Below are 18,249 nucleotides of genomic sequence, written 5' to 3' on the forward strand. Positions count from 1 at the left end.
TTGGTGAGTCATAAAACACACATCAACAGACACCTTCTACAGATGCAGGAACACACAAGCTCCTCTCTCTCTCTCTCTCGCTCTCTCCCTCTGTCCCTCCGTCCCCCCTTCTTATCCCGCACTCTCTGCCCCTCTATGTATCTCTCCCTTTTAATAAATTTATTAAGTTAGTTAATTATTCAACAAAATATGCAACTAAAATTTTACGTGAAATATTATATAGGAAAAAATATACCATTTTACATTCACATACATTAAACATTTGATGATAACTTTAACAAAAAAAATGATGCTTTGTCAATAATTGCTCTTAAAAAATGTGGAATTTTGGCAACGTCGATTTTACATGCAATTTTAAAAAAAAGATCATGAAAATCATTAATCATATAAATCATATTTTAACATCATGAAATTCTGATAATGAATTTCACATAATTACTACAATATGAAAACTTGCTAACTTGATAGAACAATATCCATGATTTGATGGTGGTGTGAAAACACACCGTTAAACACGAAAACACTAAGAAATCCACGATGTATGCCTTTATGCCCCACATTCGACGACACACCGTTACATACGAAAATGCTGAGAAATCCACGATGTATGCCCTTATGCCCCACATTCAACGGCAACCCTCTCATGCTGCTCAATCTTCCCATTACTGTTTGTATTGTTAGATGGTCAATCCTGCATATATGAACTAAACATGCTTGAAAAATTAAAACCTGATTATTTTTTTAATGGAATACACCAAGGAGTGGCATCAGAAATATTGATCGTTTACAAATATAGTAAACAATCATCAGATAGCTCATTTTTTATCAGCATGTGTGGTCTTGCAATATTAGCAAATCAAGAGCAATAAAAAAATACAAGAGAAAGACACTTTATCAATACCGTTGACAATCTTGTCAAGAAGCACGTACATAGGAAACCAAATTGTGGAAAAAAAAAAAAAGAAATTAAAAAAATATCCAAGCAAATTAGGAATATACATATAACATGGGACAAAATCACGACTGTACAATCATCTACCAGAAATCCTCAATACTTTTGATAATCTTGTCAACGAGAACATACATAGGAAATCAAATAGGGACAAAAAGACAAAAAAATAAAAACATATGCAAGCAAATTAGGACTATAGATATAACATAGGACAGAATCATGAACTATACAATCATCTAGCAAATCACTTTTCTATATGCTTTCAAGTTCTACAATTGAGCATTCATCATTTGCCACTCCTTGTGTATTCCACGCATGTATGGTTCAAATATAACTCTAATTAACAATGCAATGAACAACTATACCAAACGTTTACGAGATCATAAACTACGTGTTGTGAGAGATCAATGCAATACCATTAAACAAAGCCAACTAACCCTCTGGAATTATTTCACATGCCAATCGTGTGAATGCCAATGAAATGAACAACTAAACTATGTATTGACCAATGCCAATCATGTCAATGAAATGAATGACTAAACTATGCATATATCAAGTATGTATACATACGTACATACATGCGTGAACATACATATGCACAGACATACATACATACGCACATACATACATAAATACACATGTACATACATGTGTACATACATACGCACGTACATACATACATATGCACATACATACATACATGCTTAGCAAAATAGAAAAAATGTGCTCAGTAATGATTTCCAATATAGTGTTGTGACAGATCAATGCAATACCATTACACAAAGCGAATTAACCATCTGGAATGACTTCACATGCCAATCGTGCGAATGCCAATGAAATGAACAACTATCCTGCGTATTGACCAATGCCAATCATGTCAATAAAATGGATGACTAAACTATGCATAGATCAAGTTTGTATACATACGTACATACATGTGTGTACATACATATGCACATACATACATACATACGTACATACATGTGTGTACATACATATGCACATACATACATGCATACATACATACATTTGTGTACATACATACATATGCATATACATACATACATGCTTAGCAAAATAGTAAAAATGTGCTAAGTAATGAGTTCTAGTATAGTGTTGTGAGAGATCAATGCAATGCATAGATCAAGTATGTATACATGCGTACATACATGTGTGTACATACATACACACATAATACATACGTACGTACGTACATACATACATGTGTGTACATACATACAGTTTGTTTCAAATCTGTTTAGCAAAATAGTCAATATGTGCTCACTAATGAATTCTAATATAGTGCTGTGACAGATCAATACCACTGAAATGGACAACTAAACTTTGTAATAGTTTCTTGCCAGTAATGAGTTCTAGTATAGTGCTGTGAGAGATGAATGCAATACCATATAAATAGAGCCAAGTCATAAACTATGTATAGATCAATGGCAATCATGGCTTTTATCTAGACATAATCAATATGTGCTCAATAATGAAATTTACAAGTATATCACTAGCTTTTATCTATACATAGCTGACCTATACATAGTTTATCATGGTTCTATTTCTATCTGCTATCTGCTTAGCATAGTCAATAGATGTGGTAACTATTTGTTTCAAATCTATTTAGCAAAATAGTCAATATGTGCTCACTAATAAATTCTAGTATGGTGCTGTGAGAGATCATTACCAGTGAAATGAACAACTAAACTTTGTAACAATGTCTGGTTGTTTGTGTCAAATCTGTTTAGCAAAATAGTCAATATGTGCTCAATAATGAATTCCAGTATGTGCTCATGTGATTACTTGTATATATCATAATGCCAATCATAATAGCAAAACATGGCAATCATGCTTTTATCTATACATAGTTGACCTATACATAGTTTATCATGGTTCAAATCTGTTTAGCAAAACAGTCCAATACATGCTATAACAGTTTGTTTAGAATCTGTTTAACAAAATAGTAAATATATGCTCACTAATGACTTCCAGTATAGTGTTGTGAGAGATCAATGCAATACCATTAATCAAAGTGAATCATGCCAATGAAATGAACAACTAAACTATGGATATATCAAGTATGTATAGATCCATGTAAAATCATTCAACATACTTATGATGTCATAAACTATGTACAGATCAATGCAATACCATTAAACGCAGCCAACTCATAAACTATGTATGGATACATGGAAGATCAATGACAATCATGGCTTTTATCTATACATAATTGACATATACATAGTTTATCATGGTTCAAATATGTTTAGCAAAACAGTCCAATACATGCTGTAACAGTTTGTTTAGAATTTGTTTAACAAAATAGTAAATATATGCTCACTAACGACTTCCAGTATAGTGCTGTGAGAGATCAATGCAATACCATTAATCAAAGTGAATCATGCCAATGAAATGAACAACTAAACTATGGATATATCAAGTATGTATAGATCCATGCAAAATCATTCAACATACTTCTGACGTCATAAACTATGTACAAATCAATGCAATACCATTAAACGTAGCCAAATCATAAACTATGTATGGATACATGGAAGATCAATGACAATCATGGCTTTTATCTATACATAGTTGACATATACATAATTTATCATGGTTCAAATCTATTTAGCAAAACAGTGCAATACATGTTGTAACAGTTTATTTAGAATTTGTTTAACAAAATAGTAAATATATGCTCACTAATGAGTTCTAGTATAGTGCTGTGAGAGATCAATGCAACACCATTAATCAAAGTGAATCATGCCAATGAAATGAACAACTAAACTATGGATATATCAAGTATGTATAGACCCATGCAAAATCATTCAACATACTTATGACGTCATAAACTATGTACAAATCAATGCAATACCATTAAACGCAGCCAACACATAAACTATGTATGGATACATGGAAGATCAATGACAATCATGGCTTTTATCTATACATAGTTGACATATACATAATTTATCATGGTTCAAATCTGTTTAGCAAAATAGTCCAATACATGCTGTAACAGTTTGTTTAGAATCTGTTTAACAAAATAGTAAATATATGCTCACTAATGACTTCTAGTATAGTGCTGTGAGAGATCACTAATTAAATAGTCAAAATGTGCTCAATAATGAGTTCCAATATAGTGATGTGAGATCAATATAGTTTTAGTTTAGTGCTATTAGAGATTAATGCAAAACCATTGAATAGAGTAATCATGCAACATAAGTCATTGCAATCCAGTCAGTAGCTGAAATAGCTAAATGGTACCAAATGTCATTGCAATCCACTCCACTCTCTCCACCTCATCCATCATCAAGAACCCTTTGGCTCTTTCACATTGAAGCATGAAGGTATCATGTGCTTTCACAAAAATTGCTCGACTCAGTTCAGGGACAGCTTTGAGAGCAGTATATGCAGCAGTCAAAATATTATCATCTTCAGATTTATCCACTTTTATAATCTGAGGCTTAATGAGGCCATCTTTCAATTCCTTCATAGTTTCGCATATCACATCCAATGATGCAGCCAAAGATGTCTTCTTCCTCTTTCCCCTCCTTGATGATGATGGTGGAGGAGTCCCTCTAGCACTTGCACTCGACTGATTGGAATGATATAACTCTTCATCAATATCTGGTTGGCTGTCAAGAGGTGTACCACAATTGGTATCATCCTCATCAAGCACATTAAATGCATCGTTCATAGGGTGCCCTTCTTCAGCATCAAGGGGTGTTGTAGATGCGAACCCTTCAGCAATGTCATTACCGACAATTACAGCCAACTCATTGAAATATTGGAAAGGTGACCTCTTCTACATTTTTGCATTTTTGAATTCTCTCCTCTACATATAAGCATTAATAGATGGATTAGGTTGTAAGTTTTTCATTATTAAAATAAGAAGGAAAAATTTCTTCAATGAAAAGAGTACAAAGATCATCCTACCTTCAAAAGGTCATCCCACACTGAATCCTCAGCATCCACAGTTTGAGTTTCTTCATTCCAAGCTAACCCACTTGTATTTTTCAAGTCCTTCATTACTTTATATCCTACTTTTCATGTTTTCAGCTTATTCTTAAAATGATCTCGTGACAGATTCGAGTTCATCGCTACATTGAATGTCCTCTCTATCGCAGTCCACGCCTCTTTTTTAAACCCACCTTCACCTTTCCGTTCGAGATGGACTTGTTCAAGGAGCAAGTCTAGAAACTTGCGTTCCATCGATTTTGTCCACATTTTCTTCTTTGAAGAAGAAGATTTGTTGCTCACAGCGAGGGATCCATCTATATCACTCAAAGTAATGGGAGAACACATCTAGTTCTCATGATCAGATCCGTCCATGCTCATCATGAGCTCGGTATATGCCATTGTGTACTCCTTCCTGTATTTCATTTAAATTTGAAGTAGAAAATCTTTAACTATCAATTTGTAATACGTCATAATGGAACGAGGCTAACATATTGAATAGGTAAACGTATTACGATTTAAAGTAATCATACGACTGAAATTGAAAGTTATTGCTCTTTAAATTTAAATGGAATGCAGCAAGCAGTAACATCAGAAAAATAGGATTTTCAACAAATTCGTTGTTCTCTTCTTACTAGTGGGCTTATGATCTTCATCATTTGGTACTCCTTGCTGTATTTCATTTAAAATTGAAGATGATAAACTTTAAATATCATTTTTTAATACATCCTAATGCAATGAGGCTAACATTTAATAAACTTGAAAGCATTTAACTGAAGATGATACACATTTTAAGCAATAATTGATGATAACACATCAACATCAAAAAAATTACCAGTAAGACAAAATGGTGATATCAATGGCAAGTAAATAGTCATGAGCCCCATTATGAAGCATGTTATTGTACTTTCTCAATGCAAAGATGTATAATAATTGTGCTTTCTTGCATTTAAAACAATGTAATCTATATTTCAAGTTGAATTGTGTATTGCAGATATGATCAACAATTTTTGTACATAATGTAGGTGTGAAATTGAAAGTTAATGTTTTTTTTATTTAATTAGAATGTAGCAAAGACTGATATCAGAATAACGAAATCACACACCATCATTGTATATGCATACATCAATTTAATCATATAAAGCACATTGCCTTCTAATAAATCATTTATTCTTGAGATCTATAATCTTCCCACATCCTATTTGCTATATCTTCTCGAAATTGGGCCCACTCATTTCTATCCTCCTGAGACAACCCATATGTCTCAAGCAGTGGCACCTCTATCCCATCACGATCATCTTCCTCTTCAATAGCTTCTTCCGATGGAAGGCCATCCTCTATCGTAATGAAATTGTGAAGTATGCAACATGCTAAAACAATATAGGATTGTGTCATGATATCATAATACGTTGCATGTCTTAAGATTGGAAAACGCTGCTTCAGAATACCAAATGTATGTTCTACTACATTTCTAAGAGAGGAGTGTCGATGGTTGGACAACTCATGTGCAGAGTTTATTGGGTTTTCTCTTGACCACTTTTTCAAGTGGTAGCGTGTACACCGATAAGGAGCGAGAAATCTAGGTGCATTTGGATATCCAGCATCCACGAGATAATATTTTCCTATATAAAGAAAGTATATTGTCAATACTTGAACCATTTAGCATAACCTTGAGTATATTAAAATGTGATTTGGCTTACCAGGGGGAACTACAAGTGGATCTGATCTAGATAGAGTTGAGGCTAGAACACGGCTATCTGCAACAGAGCCTTCCCAACCAGCAAGGCAATACTGAAACTTACAATCAAAGGAGTAGACACCCATAACATTTTGCGATAGGTTCCCTTTTCTATCACGATATTTACCCTGTATGTCGACATCAACTTGCACTGGAATATGGGTTCCGTCGATGGCTCCAATGCAATCCTGTGGGATATGATACACTGATCAAATGTATGCTCAAGTAATAATAAGATAAGGACAACATTCTAGACAATAAACTTGTAACAATGTGTGATTTACCTTGAAGAATGGTTCAAAACGATCCTTCCTACTAATTTCAGGAGGAGTGCTTGGACTAGGTGGTATGAAGTAATCTCTGTGAAGGGCTAAGATAGCCATCAAAACCTTGTGGAAGTACCAACTGACTGTCTCTCCTGAGTGCCCAAAGTTATGGGCAACCTTGCGGTTCCTTAGATTGTGCCCAAGGGTGTGGAGGAACATCACTAGTTGTTCCTCTAACTTCAAGTGGATCGTATCTCTCAAGCTTCCTTTTAGCCTCAGAATATGAGCTAGAGAAAAGAAGGCTGCCCTACTCATCCGAATCTGATCATGACAATCCACCTCATTATACTCCATGTAATCTATCTATACCAATGAAAGCATAATATTGATTCCATTTGTCTATATGTATACACACATGTATGTATATATGTATGTACACACACATGTATGTATGCATGTACGTATACACACACATGTATGCATGTATGTACGTACACACACATGTATGTATGTATGTACGTACACACACACATGTATGCATGTATGTACGTAGACACACACATGTATGTATGCATGTATGTACATACACACACATGTATGTATGCATGTATACACATGTATAAATGTACAGACACATGTATGTATGTACACATACACATGTACAAACTATAACCTGAATTTGGGCTTTTATGAATGTGCTATCAAATTTCTGGATTTGATTGTGTATAATTTTTTTACATCAACGTTTCGGATCATACTACATGATCCATCATCAGGATGCTAGAGAGAAAAGAGAACATGAAAAATTAGAATGCAGATCCAACCAGCTGAAGAAATAGAAGGGAGGGGGAAGGGGAGGAGAGAGAGTTAGTTGATGAGACATGCCACCTAACTCATAAGGAGAAAAATGAATTAAAAATAAAAATAATCACAGGGGGGAAAAGAAGGGGGAAAGAAAGACCCCAATCAGAGGAAGCCACCAAGCACAAAAAATAACTTAAGAAGAGAAAACCAAAGGAAAAGGATTGAAGAGAGAAAAATACATGCACCGACGAACTAAAAGTGCATCAACTTGAATAAAACCAAGCGAGCAAAAACAAAGAAGCTCAAGAAATGTAAAATTACAGAAAAGTCAAAAAATCGAAGGGGACTAAGCCATAAAAGAACAAAGAAATATAAAAAATCCACTGAGCATGACAAAGAATAAAGGGGGAGAACTAAGAACCTAAACACTCGAACATCTAAAGAAAGAAAATACAACACTAAAAAATAAAAAAGGAAAAAAAATAAATAAATAAAAAAATAAAAACAGGATAATATAGAAAAATGTATATATACATGTCTATACGTGTATGTAAGTGTATATACATGTATACATTTATATATGTATAATAATGTGTATATACATATATATCTGTATATACATATAAATATACATATATACTTGTGTAGACATATATATCTATGTACATATATATATGTAAAAATGTATATATGTATATAACTATATATGCGTATATATAAACATATAATTCATGTATATATAATTTATGAATGTGTTTTAATAAATTGTCGGGTCCGCTGAAACTGAGGCTCATCTTTTAGAAGATGAAAAGTAGCATTGTTGGCAATGGGAATAGAGTTTCTTTCTGCATTGATCTATACATAGTTTGAAATCATGGCTTTTATCTATACATAGTTTATGACCTCATAAGTATGTTGAATGATTTTGCATGGATCAATACATACTTGATATATCCATAGTTTAGTTGTTCATTTCATTGACATGATTCATTTTGATTAATGGTATTGCATTGATCTCTCACATCACTATACTGGAACTCATTAGACTATTTTGTTAAACAGATTTGAACCATGATAAACTATGTATAGGTCAACTATGTATAGATAAAAGCATGATTGCCATGTTTTTCTATTATGATTGGCACTATAATATATACAGGTAATCACATGATCACATACTGGAATTCATTATTGAGCACATATTGATTATGTATAGACAAAAGCCATGATTGCCATTGATCTATACATAGTTGATCCATACATAGTTTATGATTTGGCTCTATTTAATGGTATTGCATTCATCTCTCACAGCAGTATACTAGAACTCATTACTGGCAAGAAACTGTTACAAAGTTTAGTTGTTCATTTCACTGGTATTGATCTCTCACAACACTATACTGAAAGTCATTAGTGAGCATATATTGACTATTTTGTCAAACAAATTCTAAACAAACTGTTACAGCATATATTGGACTGTTTTGCTAAACAAATTTGAACCATGATAAACTACGTATAGGTCAACTATGTATAGATAAAAGCCATGATTGCCATGTTTTGCTTGATTGGCACTATGATATATACAGGTAATCACATGAGCACACACTAGAATTCATTATTAAGCACATATTGAGCACATATTGATTATGTATAGATAAAAGCCATGATTGACATTGATCTATACATAGTTGATCCATACATAGTTTATGACTTGACTCTATTTAATGGTATTGCATTCATCTCTCACAGCAGTATACTAGAACTCGTTACTGGCAAGAAACAGTTAGAAAGTTTAGTTATTCATTTCACTGGTATTGATCTCTCACAGCACTATACTGGAATTTATTAGTGAGCACAAGTTTATGACTTGGCTCTATTTAATGGTATTTCATTCATATCTCACAACAACATACTAGAACTCATTACTGGCAATAAATTGTTACAAAGTTTGGTTATTCATTTCACTGGTATTGATCTCTCACAGCACTATAGTGGAATTTATTAGTGAGCACATATTGACTATTTTGCTAAACAGATTTAAAACAAACAGCTAGAAACTGTTACAAAGTTTAATTTTTCATTTCACTGATATTGATCTCTCACAACACTATACTTGAATTTATTAGTGAGCACATATTGACTATTTTAAAAACAGATTTGAAACAAACAGTTACCACATATATTGACTATTTTAAAAACAGATTTGAAACAAACAATTACGTTTGAATGAACCAAAAAAACTTAAAAAAATCCAGTATGCAATGGTGGGTGTGAGAAGAGAACTGTTTACCGCTGCCACTGTTCAAAGTGGAGAAGAAAAATCGCAAAAAATGCCACGGCCACAGAAAACCCACAAACCAGAAACCCTCGCAAACCACGGCCACAGAAAACCCACAAGCCCAACAAACGCAGCAAACCAGAAACCCTCGCCTTTGCACAACAAAGCACGAAAACAATACAACCGTCGTCTTCCAAAAAAACTCAATTTATTCTTCCAAAAACCTAAGGCGGATTCGGCGAACCTGACGATTTATTCAAACGCATTCATAAAAACTCAAAACCTGATTTTCATTTCAACTTCCACCTATTTCCTGGAAGAAATTTCTTCCAATTTTTGAGCGAAATTGGCAGACGAAACCCGAAACCGGATTATGCGTTTGATGAACCAAACGCCACCGTTTTCTTCCATAACCCAGTTTTGGCGCTGAAAACCCTATTTCGCGCCCAGTATTCCCGTAACCAAACGGGGCCTAATGGCAGAAAAATAGTCTAGACTCTAAAACAGTGAAATGGTCCAACAAGAAAAAAGGTTATGGATTGATTACACCTGATAGCAGGGGCGAGGATTTGTTTGTTCACCAGTCATCCCTTCACGTCAATGTGAATTTATTAGCCAAAATGTAACACAGTGAATGTGATCTAAACTCAATGTTTTTAAAATTTTTTGACGAAATGTTTGGTCAACAATTTCATAGTAGTAAATGTGTTTTAACCCAAAGGATTTTTAGTTGGTGAAGGAATCGATTATCAGAAAAATCAACAGCCTTTCTACCTCCCTCATTATTTCTGCATCTGGTTTTCTCAAACAACTTGCTTCAGTTTTGAAAAATGGGCTCTCTACAGTACAGCAATTGGTAGCGACAGTGACCTGAATTTATCCTTTAATAAGCAGACAAGGAAGGCATTGGATGAAGCAAGGTGCATTCCTCCACTACTCAAAATGCTTAATTTAAGCCTAGTTCTTCTCAAAATATGGCTGCACAGGCACCCTCTTCATTACTGGTTGTGGAGACTAGTAAGAGGGAATTTTTCAAGGATGACAAGAGTGTTGCATGACTGGTGCAGTTGCTAGATCCAAGGAACCAAGTTGTGGCTATAAAATTACCAATTTCATCTTTACTTGCTCTTTCTACCAGCAAGAGTTACATAAGAAGATTGTCATGGACGGAGCATGCCAGCATCTACAGAAGCTTCCAGAGATGGAGGTTAATAGTGCAAAGAACATTCGTCAGAGAATTGCAGAAAGCTGGCTTCACAACATCTTTAGCAGGAGATGGAGAAACTAATTTAAATTTGATTGATCAGGTACCATACGCCATCCTAATGATAATTGGCTTCCCCTGCAACCAATTCAACAGAGGTAATGCCACTTACCTCATTCATTGGCACCTTAGTAAATCGCACCTGCAATTAACCTTGTGCAAATCAAGCCTCCTTAAGCCTCGGGGGTTTAAGCATATCTAGGATACGGGAATTTACCTCATTAATCAACATTTTTAGCACACAGGTGGTATTGCGTTTGTGAAAACCGAGTCCTCATTGTGGTTCAAAGCTTTTGAGATTCCATAAAAGAGGTATCAGAAACATTCTTGTTCCTTACAAGTAATATGTAACGTTTGGGTTTCCTTTTTCAGTATCTAACCGCGGATGGTTTGCCCTCTGCATAACCCATCTTAGATTCTAGCGGCTGGAGGCAACTCTAGAAGGAAAGAATTTCCGGCAGTCAATTTCCAACTGGCTGGAGGCAATTCCAGAAGACTAATAATTGGAAAATATATTTTTATTTAATTAATCTATATCTTATGTGTGAAGGTATTTTTTTCCTTTATTTCAAAATTATTCAGTTCAGAAGGGACCCTTTTTTAAGAGATCAAATTACTTATATTCTATATATAGAAAAAATATAACATTTGAAATAGTGAAATTTCAAAGTCTATATATAGAAAAAACTATAACATTTGAAATAGTGAAAGGATAAAAATCTATTGCAATATAATTGTATTTATATGTGTACATTATGGAGTATTTACAACACATTTATACATTGTAATACAAAAAAATTATGCCTTTGATAGGTAGAAACTCACTTATCTAATATTACTTTTTAATTAAAAAAGTTATCTTATTTACTATTATCATATTTTCTATAAAATTGATCCAAAAAGTAACAATAAAACAATTCTTTTAAAATGATATAAACAAAGTAATTAATCTTAATAGTGATGAACTACCATCCAAAGAAAAAGTTTTATATTTACTCTAAATAGAATTTAATTAATTCAGTATTGTTGAAGAAGTTACCACGAAAGTATCTTCAAACAAATGATCTTCATGCCTTTAAAAAAAAACACAACACATTTACCAAAATATGTATATGAATGATTATAAACTTTCATATAATTTGAATTCAGTGAAGAAGTTTATTACTAAAAGCCAGTAAGAAATTGTAAAGAAAAAAGTGAAGAGATGAAAGAGAAAAAAGTGAAGAAATGAAAGCTTTCAAATTACATGTTTCACAAAATTTACAAAAAATCTTTGATGATTAATTAGATAAAGTAATACAAAATCTCAGCCAATAAAAGTATCTTCAAAGAAATTTTCCTCATGCCATTAAAAAAAACCACAACACATTTATCAAAATATGTATACGAACGATTATAAACTTTCGCTAGTAAGAAACTATAAAGAAAAAAGTAAAGAAATGAAAGCTTTTACATTACATCTTGTTTCACAAAATTTACAACAAATCTTTGATGAGTAAGTAGATAAAGTAATACAAAATCTCAGTTCTTTGAATATCTTTAATTTCTAAAATATTTATCTAATAAAAAAAATCGGTAAAAATTTATAGATAACATTTAACACACTAAATTTTGAAGATATACAACTAAAATTTTAAATTTGTTACTAGAACAAATGTTATTTCACATATTTATTCTAAGTTAAGTTAGTGTGATTTTGAAGAAAAGTGCATAACATGTTAAGTGTATGGAAAGTTATTGAAAAAACATTTTCTATAAATATGAATTTAAAAAGTTGTACATAGTGCAATACAACTTTAATTTTCAACAATAACTAGTTGAATTAATCAAAAAGTGAAATGAATGTCTATTTAATATGAACTAATACTCATTTTTAATCATTACATTAATATATTATATAATATATTACATTATGTTATATTTTATTAAATTATAAATATAAATATAAATATAATATGAATTTCAAAACGAGTAATGAAGCTTAGGTTGTAAAATAATAAATATACATCTTTTGACACCCCACTTTTGTGTGTCTTGGCAAAGAACTTCTGCATTCTTCCACTTGTTTTAAATATTTGAATGGGAGTGAAAGAAATAATAAGTAAATGAAGTGTCATGTGTCAATTAAGGGAAATCATAATTTTAAAATTTAAATATGATAGAAAAGTAAAACTGATAGATTGAACAATGACATAAAAAAAAAAAATCAAAAAATAAAGGAAGGATGGTGTAGTAAAATTTGGAAAAGAAATTAACGGACATACATTGATGTCACGTATCTCTAGAAAATAGGTTCAATTTCTCTTTCATCTACTCTAAATTTCTATGTTAAAATCTATTCATTGTAAAATGAGTTTAAGGGGCTTTCTAATGAATGGTTCACAAGGTACAACATTTGGTGCAAATTTTGCAAATGTGGTTGTAAGTAGAGTGGGTTTAACCATGGAGGAAACTCTGTAGTTAAACATGCTCGAGCTAGAGTAGTAGTGGGGTCGGTGACCTTCAAGGAAGTCGGTGCTTCACCTCTATGAGCATCACCTAGATCCAATGAGTGCTAAGTGTTCCATCCATTCTCATGAGAGATGGAATCATGTGTGAACCACTACTCGTGAAACATATGTCAATGAGTTTGACTCAAAAACTACACATGATAGCAATATCACAATTTGACTTATAAATATAAGTATAAATACAAATACAAATACAATTACAATTACAAATACAATTACAAATACAAATACAATTACAAATACAAATACAAATTTAATATTAATTTCAAAATGAGTAATGACACTTAGGTTGTAAAATAATAAATATACATCTTTTGACACCCCACTTTTGTGTGTGTTGGCAAAGAGCTTTTGCATCCTTCCACCTTTTTTATATATTTAAAAGGGAGAGAAAGAAATAATGAGTAAACAAAGTGTCACTTGCCAATTAAGGGAATCATAATTTTAAAATTTAAATATGGTAGAAAAGTAAAATAGATAGATTGAACAATGACCGAAAACAATAACAACATTCAAAACATGAAGAAGAATGGATGGTGTAATAAAAATTGGAAAAAATTAATAGATATATATTGATGTCACACTTCTCTACAAATAGGTTCAATTTCTTTTTCATCTACTCTAAATTTCTGTGTTAAATCCTAATCATTGTACAATATGATGTATACTTATTAACAAGAGTTGCAGTGCAATATAGTTCTTGTCAAGTGTTAGTAGGGTGATTTTAGAAGACTAGGGAGGATGAAGGGGACAATGATAGGGTCAAATTGTAAAACAATAGGAACAAATTTTATGCTCTGTGATAAGGAAAAAAATATTCAATTGAGAGAAAGTCACATTCAATTTATGTTGGGTTATTTAATGAACTATTTAGAGCCTATTGAAGAATAGTTGGGCAAGAAAAACTATCAATTTCAAAATCTTGGCCAAATGCATACCGATTCAATTGATGAGCTTATCATTATTATCAATTAATGAGCTTTATGGGCTTTCTAATGAATGCTTACAAGACACAACATTTGGTGCAGGTTTTTCAAATAGGGTTGCAAGCAAAGTGAGTTTAACCATGGAAGAAATTCCATAGTTAAGTGCGTTCGAGCTGGAGTAGTACTGGGGAGGGTGACCTCCAGGGAAGTCCTCATGCTTCACCTCTGTGAGAATCACCTAGATCCAATGAGTGCTAAGTATTCCATTCATTCTTATAAGAGATAGAATCATGCGTGAATCACTACTCATGAAAAATGATTCAATGAGTTTGACTCACAAACTAGACATGATAGCAATATCACAATTGACTTACTACTGTAAAAAAAACAGAATATTAAGCAGAATATTAAAGATATGTAGATATTCATCCGTATAATCATTAGTTGCTATGGAATTTAACTAGTAAAAGGTAAGTAATTTATCCTATTACTCATTTGCTATGACTATTTTAGTTGATTCATTCAACAAAACTAGTTTTGATAAACATAATCTAACTGATCTGCTTACAATATCCATGGATAATCAAAAAGTTACTATCCCGAGAGCACTTACTTGGCCATCAATTTGTGAATAATCCAGAGGCTTACTCGGCCATCAACATCTCCACAAGCTCGCTCATGGAAGGCCTGCGATCCCTGTCCTGCTCAACACATGCCAATGCCGTGTTCAGCACTCTTTCCATCTCCTTCTTCATCTCCTCCTCATTATCCACAGCCACTGCCAACCTCCCATCCACCACCGTCTCCATCCATTCTCCTCCCTTCACGTTCTCAGCAACCCACTGCACCAAATTAACCGCCCTTCCACCCACACTGAACTTGGCAGCTTCTCGTCCGCTCACCATTTCCAACAGCAGAATGCCATAACTGTAAACATCTGCTTTTGCCGTGATGGGCAGATTCATGGTCCACTCGGGCGCCATGTACCCACGCGTCCCTCGGATTGTGGAGAAGTTGAGCGCCCGATCTCTGTCCACCAGCTTTGCCAGTCCGAAGTCCGACACTTTCGGTCGAAACTGCCCGTCCAGAAGAATGTTCTGCGGCTTCACATCACAGTGCAGAATCCATTCCAGACATTCCTCGTGCAGATAAGCCAGTCCTTTCGCCATACCCACCGCAATCTGAAGTCTCTTCTTCCACTCCAAAACCATGGAACCGTTCTGGGTCGTGAAGATGTGCTTATCCAGAGATCCATTCTCCACGTACTCAAACACCAGGAGCCTGTGCTTCCCTTCTGCACAAAACCCAAACATGCGAACCAAATTGATGTGATTTACTCTGCCAATCATACTCACCTCTGCCCAGAACTCATCTTCGCCCTGAGAAACACCTTCCAATCTCTTCACCGCCACAACCTTATTCTCAGGGAGAAGGCATCCTTTATAAACAGTCCCAAAGCTTCCCTTTCCCACGATGTCCTTGAAATTCTCGGTCGCTTCTCTCAGCTCCGCAAATGTAAACTTCTTGAGTCCAGTGGGAACGGCAAAGTAGCCCTGGCGACTGTAAACAACGGCATCGTCGAAGTTTCTGAACATAAACCACCATCCCAACGCTATGCAAACAATCTCCGCAACCCCAATTGCAGAAACAAAAGACGCCATGGGAATAATCAGCTCATGGTGATTCCGCTTCCTCTTCTTTGAAGCCCCCAATAAGGGCATGCTCGCATTCGCCTGCACAGCGGGGGTGACTCCCTCAAATCGCCATGAGCATTGCAATGATCCTGCAGAGCGCGATAAAGTCGACACGAGAGACGAGACGTTTGTAACAGAGGAATCTATAATTTTCAGATACATGTCGTTTTTGACCCCAATAGACTGATACCCACTTATGAGTAGAGTCTTGGGGTAACATTGTCCCGTCCCAGTAAATCTATAAGCAAACCCCACACAGTCACAATCTTCTATACAAATCTCCCTGCACTTTTCAAATGACACTGCATTTGTATACTTTTGACTGTCAAACCCGTAAAAATCTGTGAAGGGAAGCTGGAGCAGCTTAACACCGGTCGAATTGCAAGATAATTTCTTGATCAGCCGACAACCTTTGAACCAATCGGTCGAATCCACCCTTTCATAACCCGGGGGACACACACACCTGGGCTCCGGTGTATAAACGCACACACCGTTGAGTCCACATAAGCCATGAACTCTGCACTGCTCTGCAACTGCCGTCCAGGTGATAATCCACCTGTTGTGATCCGCATCAAGGCTATACAATCTCAGATTTCCATCAACATCCATGGTCAATCTTCTCATGGGGCCAATTCCATAGTCAGAGGCATTGAAACTGAACTGGTCGCTGGCTCTGAACCCACCCAGTTCATCGAGAACCGCCGTGCGACTGATGTTGTAAGTGGTTCTCCCATTATCCCATGGAATCAACCAAGGCGTAGGCCAATACTTACTAGACAGATTGGAACCCTGGTAAATGAGGGTGAGGTAGTTCTCATCATTGAAATAGAAACGATGGTAGCCGGATCTGTAGGTGAGATTATCCATTCTGGAGATGAGCTGTGCATTGTTGGAGAATCGCTGGCCTGGAAGAAGAGTATCAGTAGGAGAATCAAAGCTCTGCCAAACTGTTCTCCCAGAAGAAGTGACCAGCACGAGGTTTCCGGTGTTGAGAAGAGAAGCTTCCTTGACAGAGGGGCCCGTTGTGGCAGTCCTCCATGTGACCGTCCCGTCTGCGTTGAATAGGACCAAGTCCCCGTCTTTTTGAAGATGGAGACGAGAATTCCTTCCGTTTACAGGTTCATCCCTGTTGGCCATCCACACGAGCGAGGATGTTGTAGAGTACCAAATGGCGAAACCGTAGGCGTTGGTGCCGATAGAATGAAATCCAGCAGAAAATGTGCCATCGCTAGAGTTGACAACAGTCCGGACTTTTTCGGGGGAGGCAGAGGAATATCCTAAACTCAGCGTGCTTTTCCCATGGCAGGTTATAAGGGAAGCATGAAACAGCACTGACGTTAAGGAGATTGACAATTTTAAGTAGTGAAAGGAGTTGGATGCGGATTCCATTCTCCTACGCAGATCAGAGCCGAATCATTCTACAAAGCTATTTTGCTTGAACAAAGTTTTTTGTTTGTTTGTTTGTTTGTTGTTTTACAAATCATCATCCTTATTCATGGCGTACGATGCATTCTCATCCATCAGTGAAGACTAGAAAAGGTGGGTAGATGGGGATGTATATCTATCTATCTAGCAGTCAAGCACGGGAGTAAAGGTGAGGCGTTGGGCGCATTTACTGTCTGCATGGTATGGTTTTTAGATTAGGATATGATTGGAAATGTGTGACTATTTATAATTAAATGATTCTATTTATGTAATTATTTATAAAATAAATTTAAAATTTAAAAGATTGTGTTATAAGAAATTAGATCTTTAATATACTATCTTTAAAGAATGTGTGACCTTCTCAACTAAAGGAATCCATGAAGACAAATATATTACTAACTTATACAACAAAAAAGTGAGGGTAGGCCAAGT

General features: G+C 34.8%; 1 protein-coding gene across 4 annotated transcripts; it reads right to left on the minus strand.

The window, feature by feature from the left end:
- Window positions 1-352: 352 nt before the first annotated feature.
- Window positions 353-17,916, minus strand: LOC149575898 (putative receptor protein kinase ZmPK1). Of its 4 annotated transcripts, none has more exons than XM_089815902.1 (2): window positions 15,312-17,916; window positions 353-691 (listed from the first exon to the last, which is right to left on the minus strand). In XM_089815902.1, the coding sequence occupies exon 1, from the start codon at window positions 17,779-17,781 to the stop codon at window positions 15,343-15,345; it is 2,439 nt and encodes an 812-aa protein (XP_089672028.1). In that variant the 5' UTR covers window positions 17,782-17,916; the 3' UTR covers window positions 353-691; window positions 15,312-15,342. The 4 variants fall into 4 exon arrangements, with proteins under 4 accessions (XP_089672028.1, XP_089672025.1, XP_089672029.1 ...); XM_089815899.1 differs by having other exon boundaries at window positions 353-704; XM_089815903.1 differs by lacking the exon at window positions 353-691 and adding an exon at window positions 802-5,330.
- Window positions 17,917-18,249: the final 333 nt, after the last annotated feature.

Source organism: Cupressus sempervirens, chromosome 1, assembly GCF_028749045.1.
Source record: "Cupressus sempervirens isolate cs-2001-9-10 chromosome 1, ASM2874904v1, whole genome shotgun sequence".
In the NCBI taxonomy this organism is placed as follows: Eukaryota; Viridiplantae; Streptophyta; class Pinopsida; order Cupressales; family Cupressaceae; genus Cupressus; species Cupressus sempervirens.

What these genes read in the sequence shown, in the direction of transcription:
- LOC149575898 (XM_089815902.1), bottom strand. Translation starts at nt 17,781, where the DNA reads ATGGAATCCGCATCCAACTCCTTTCACTACTTAAAATTGTCAATCTCC.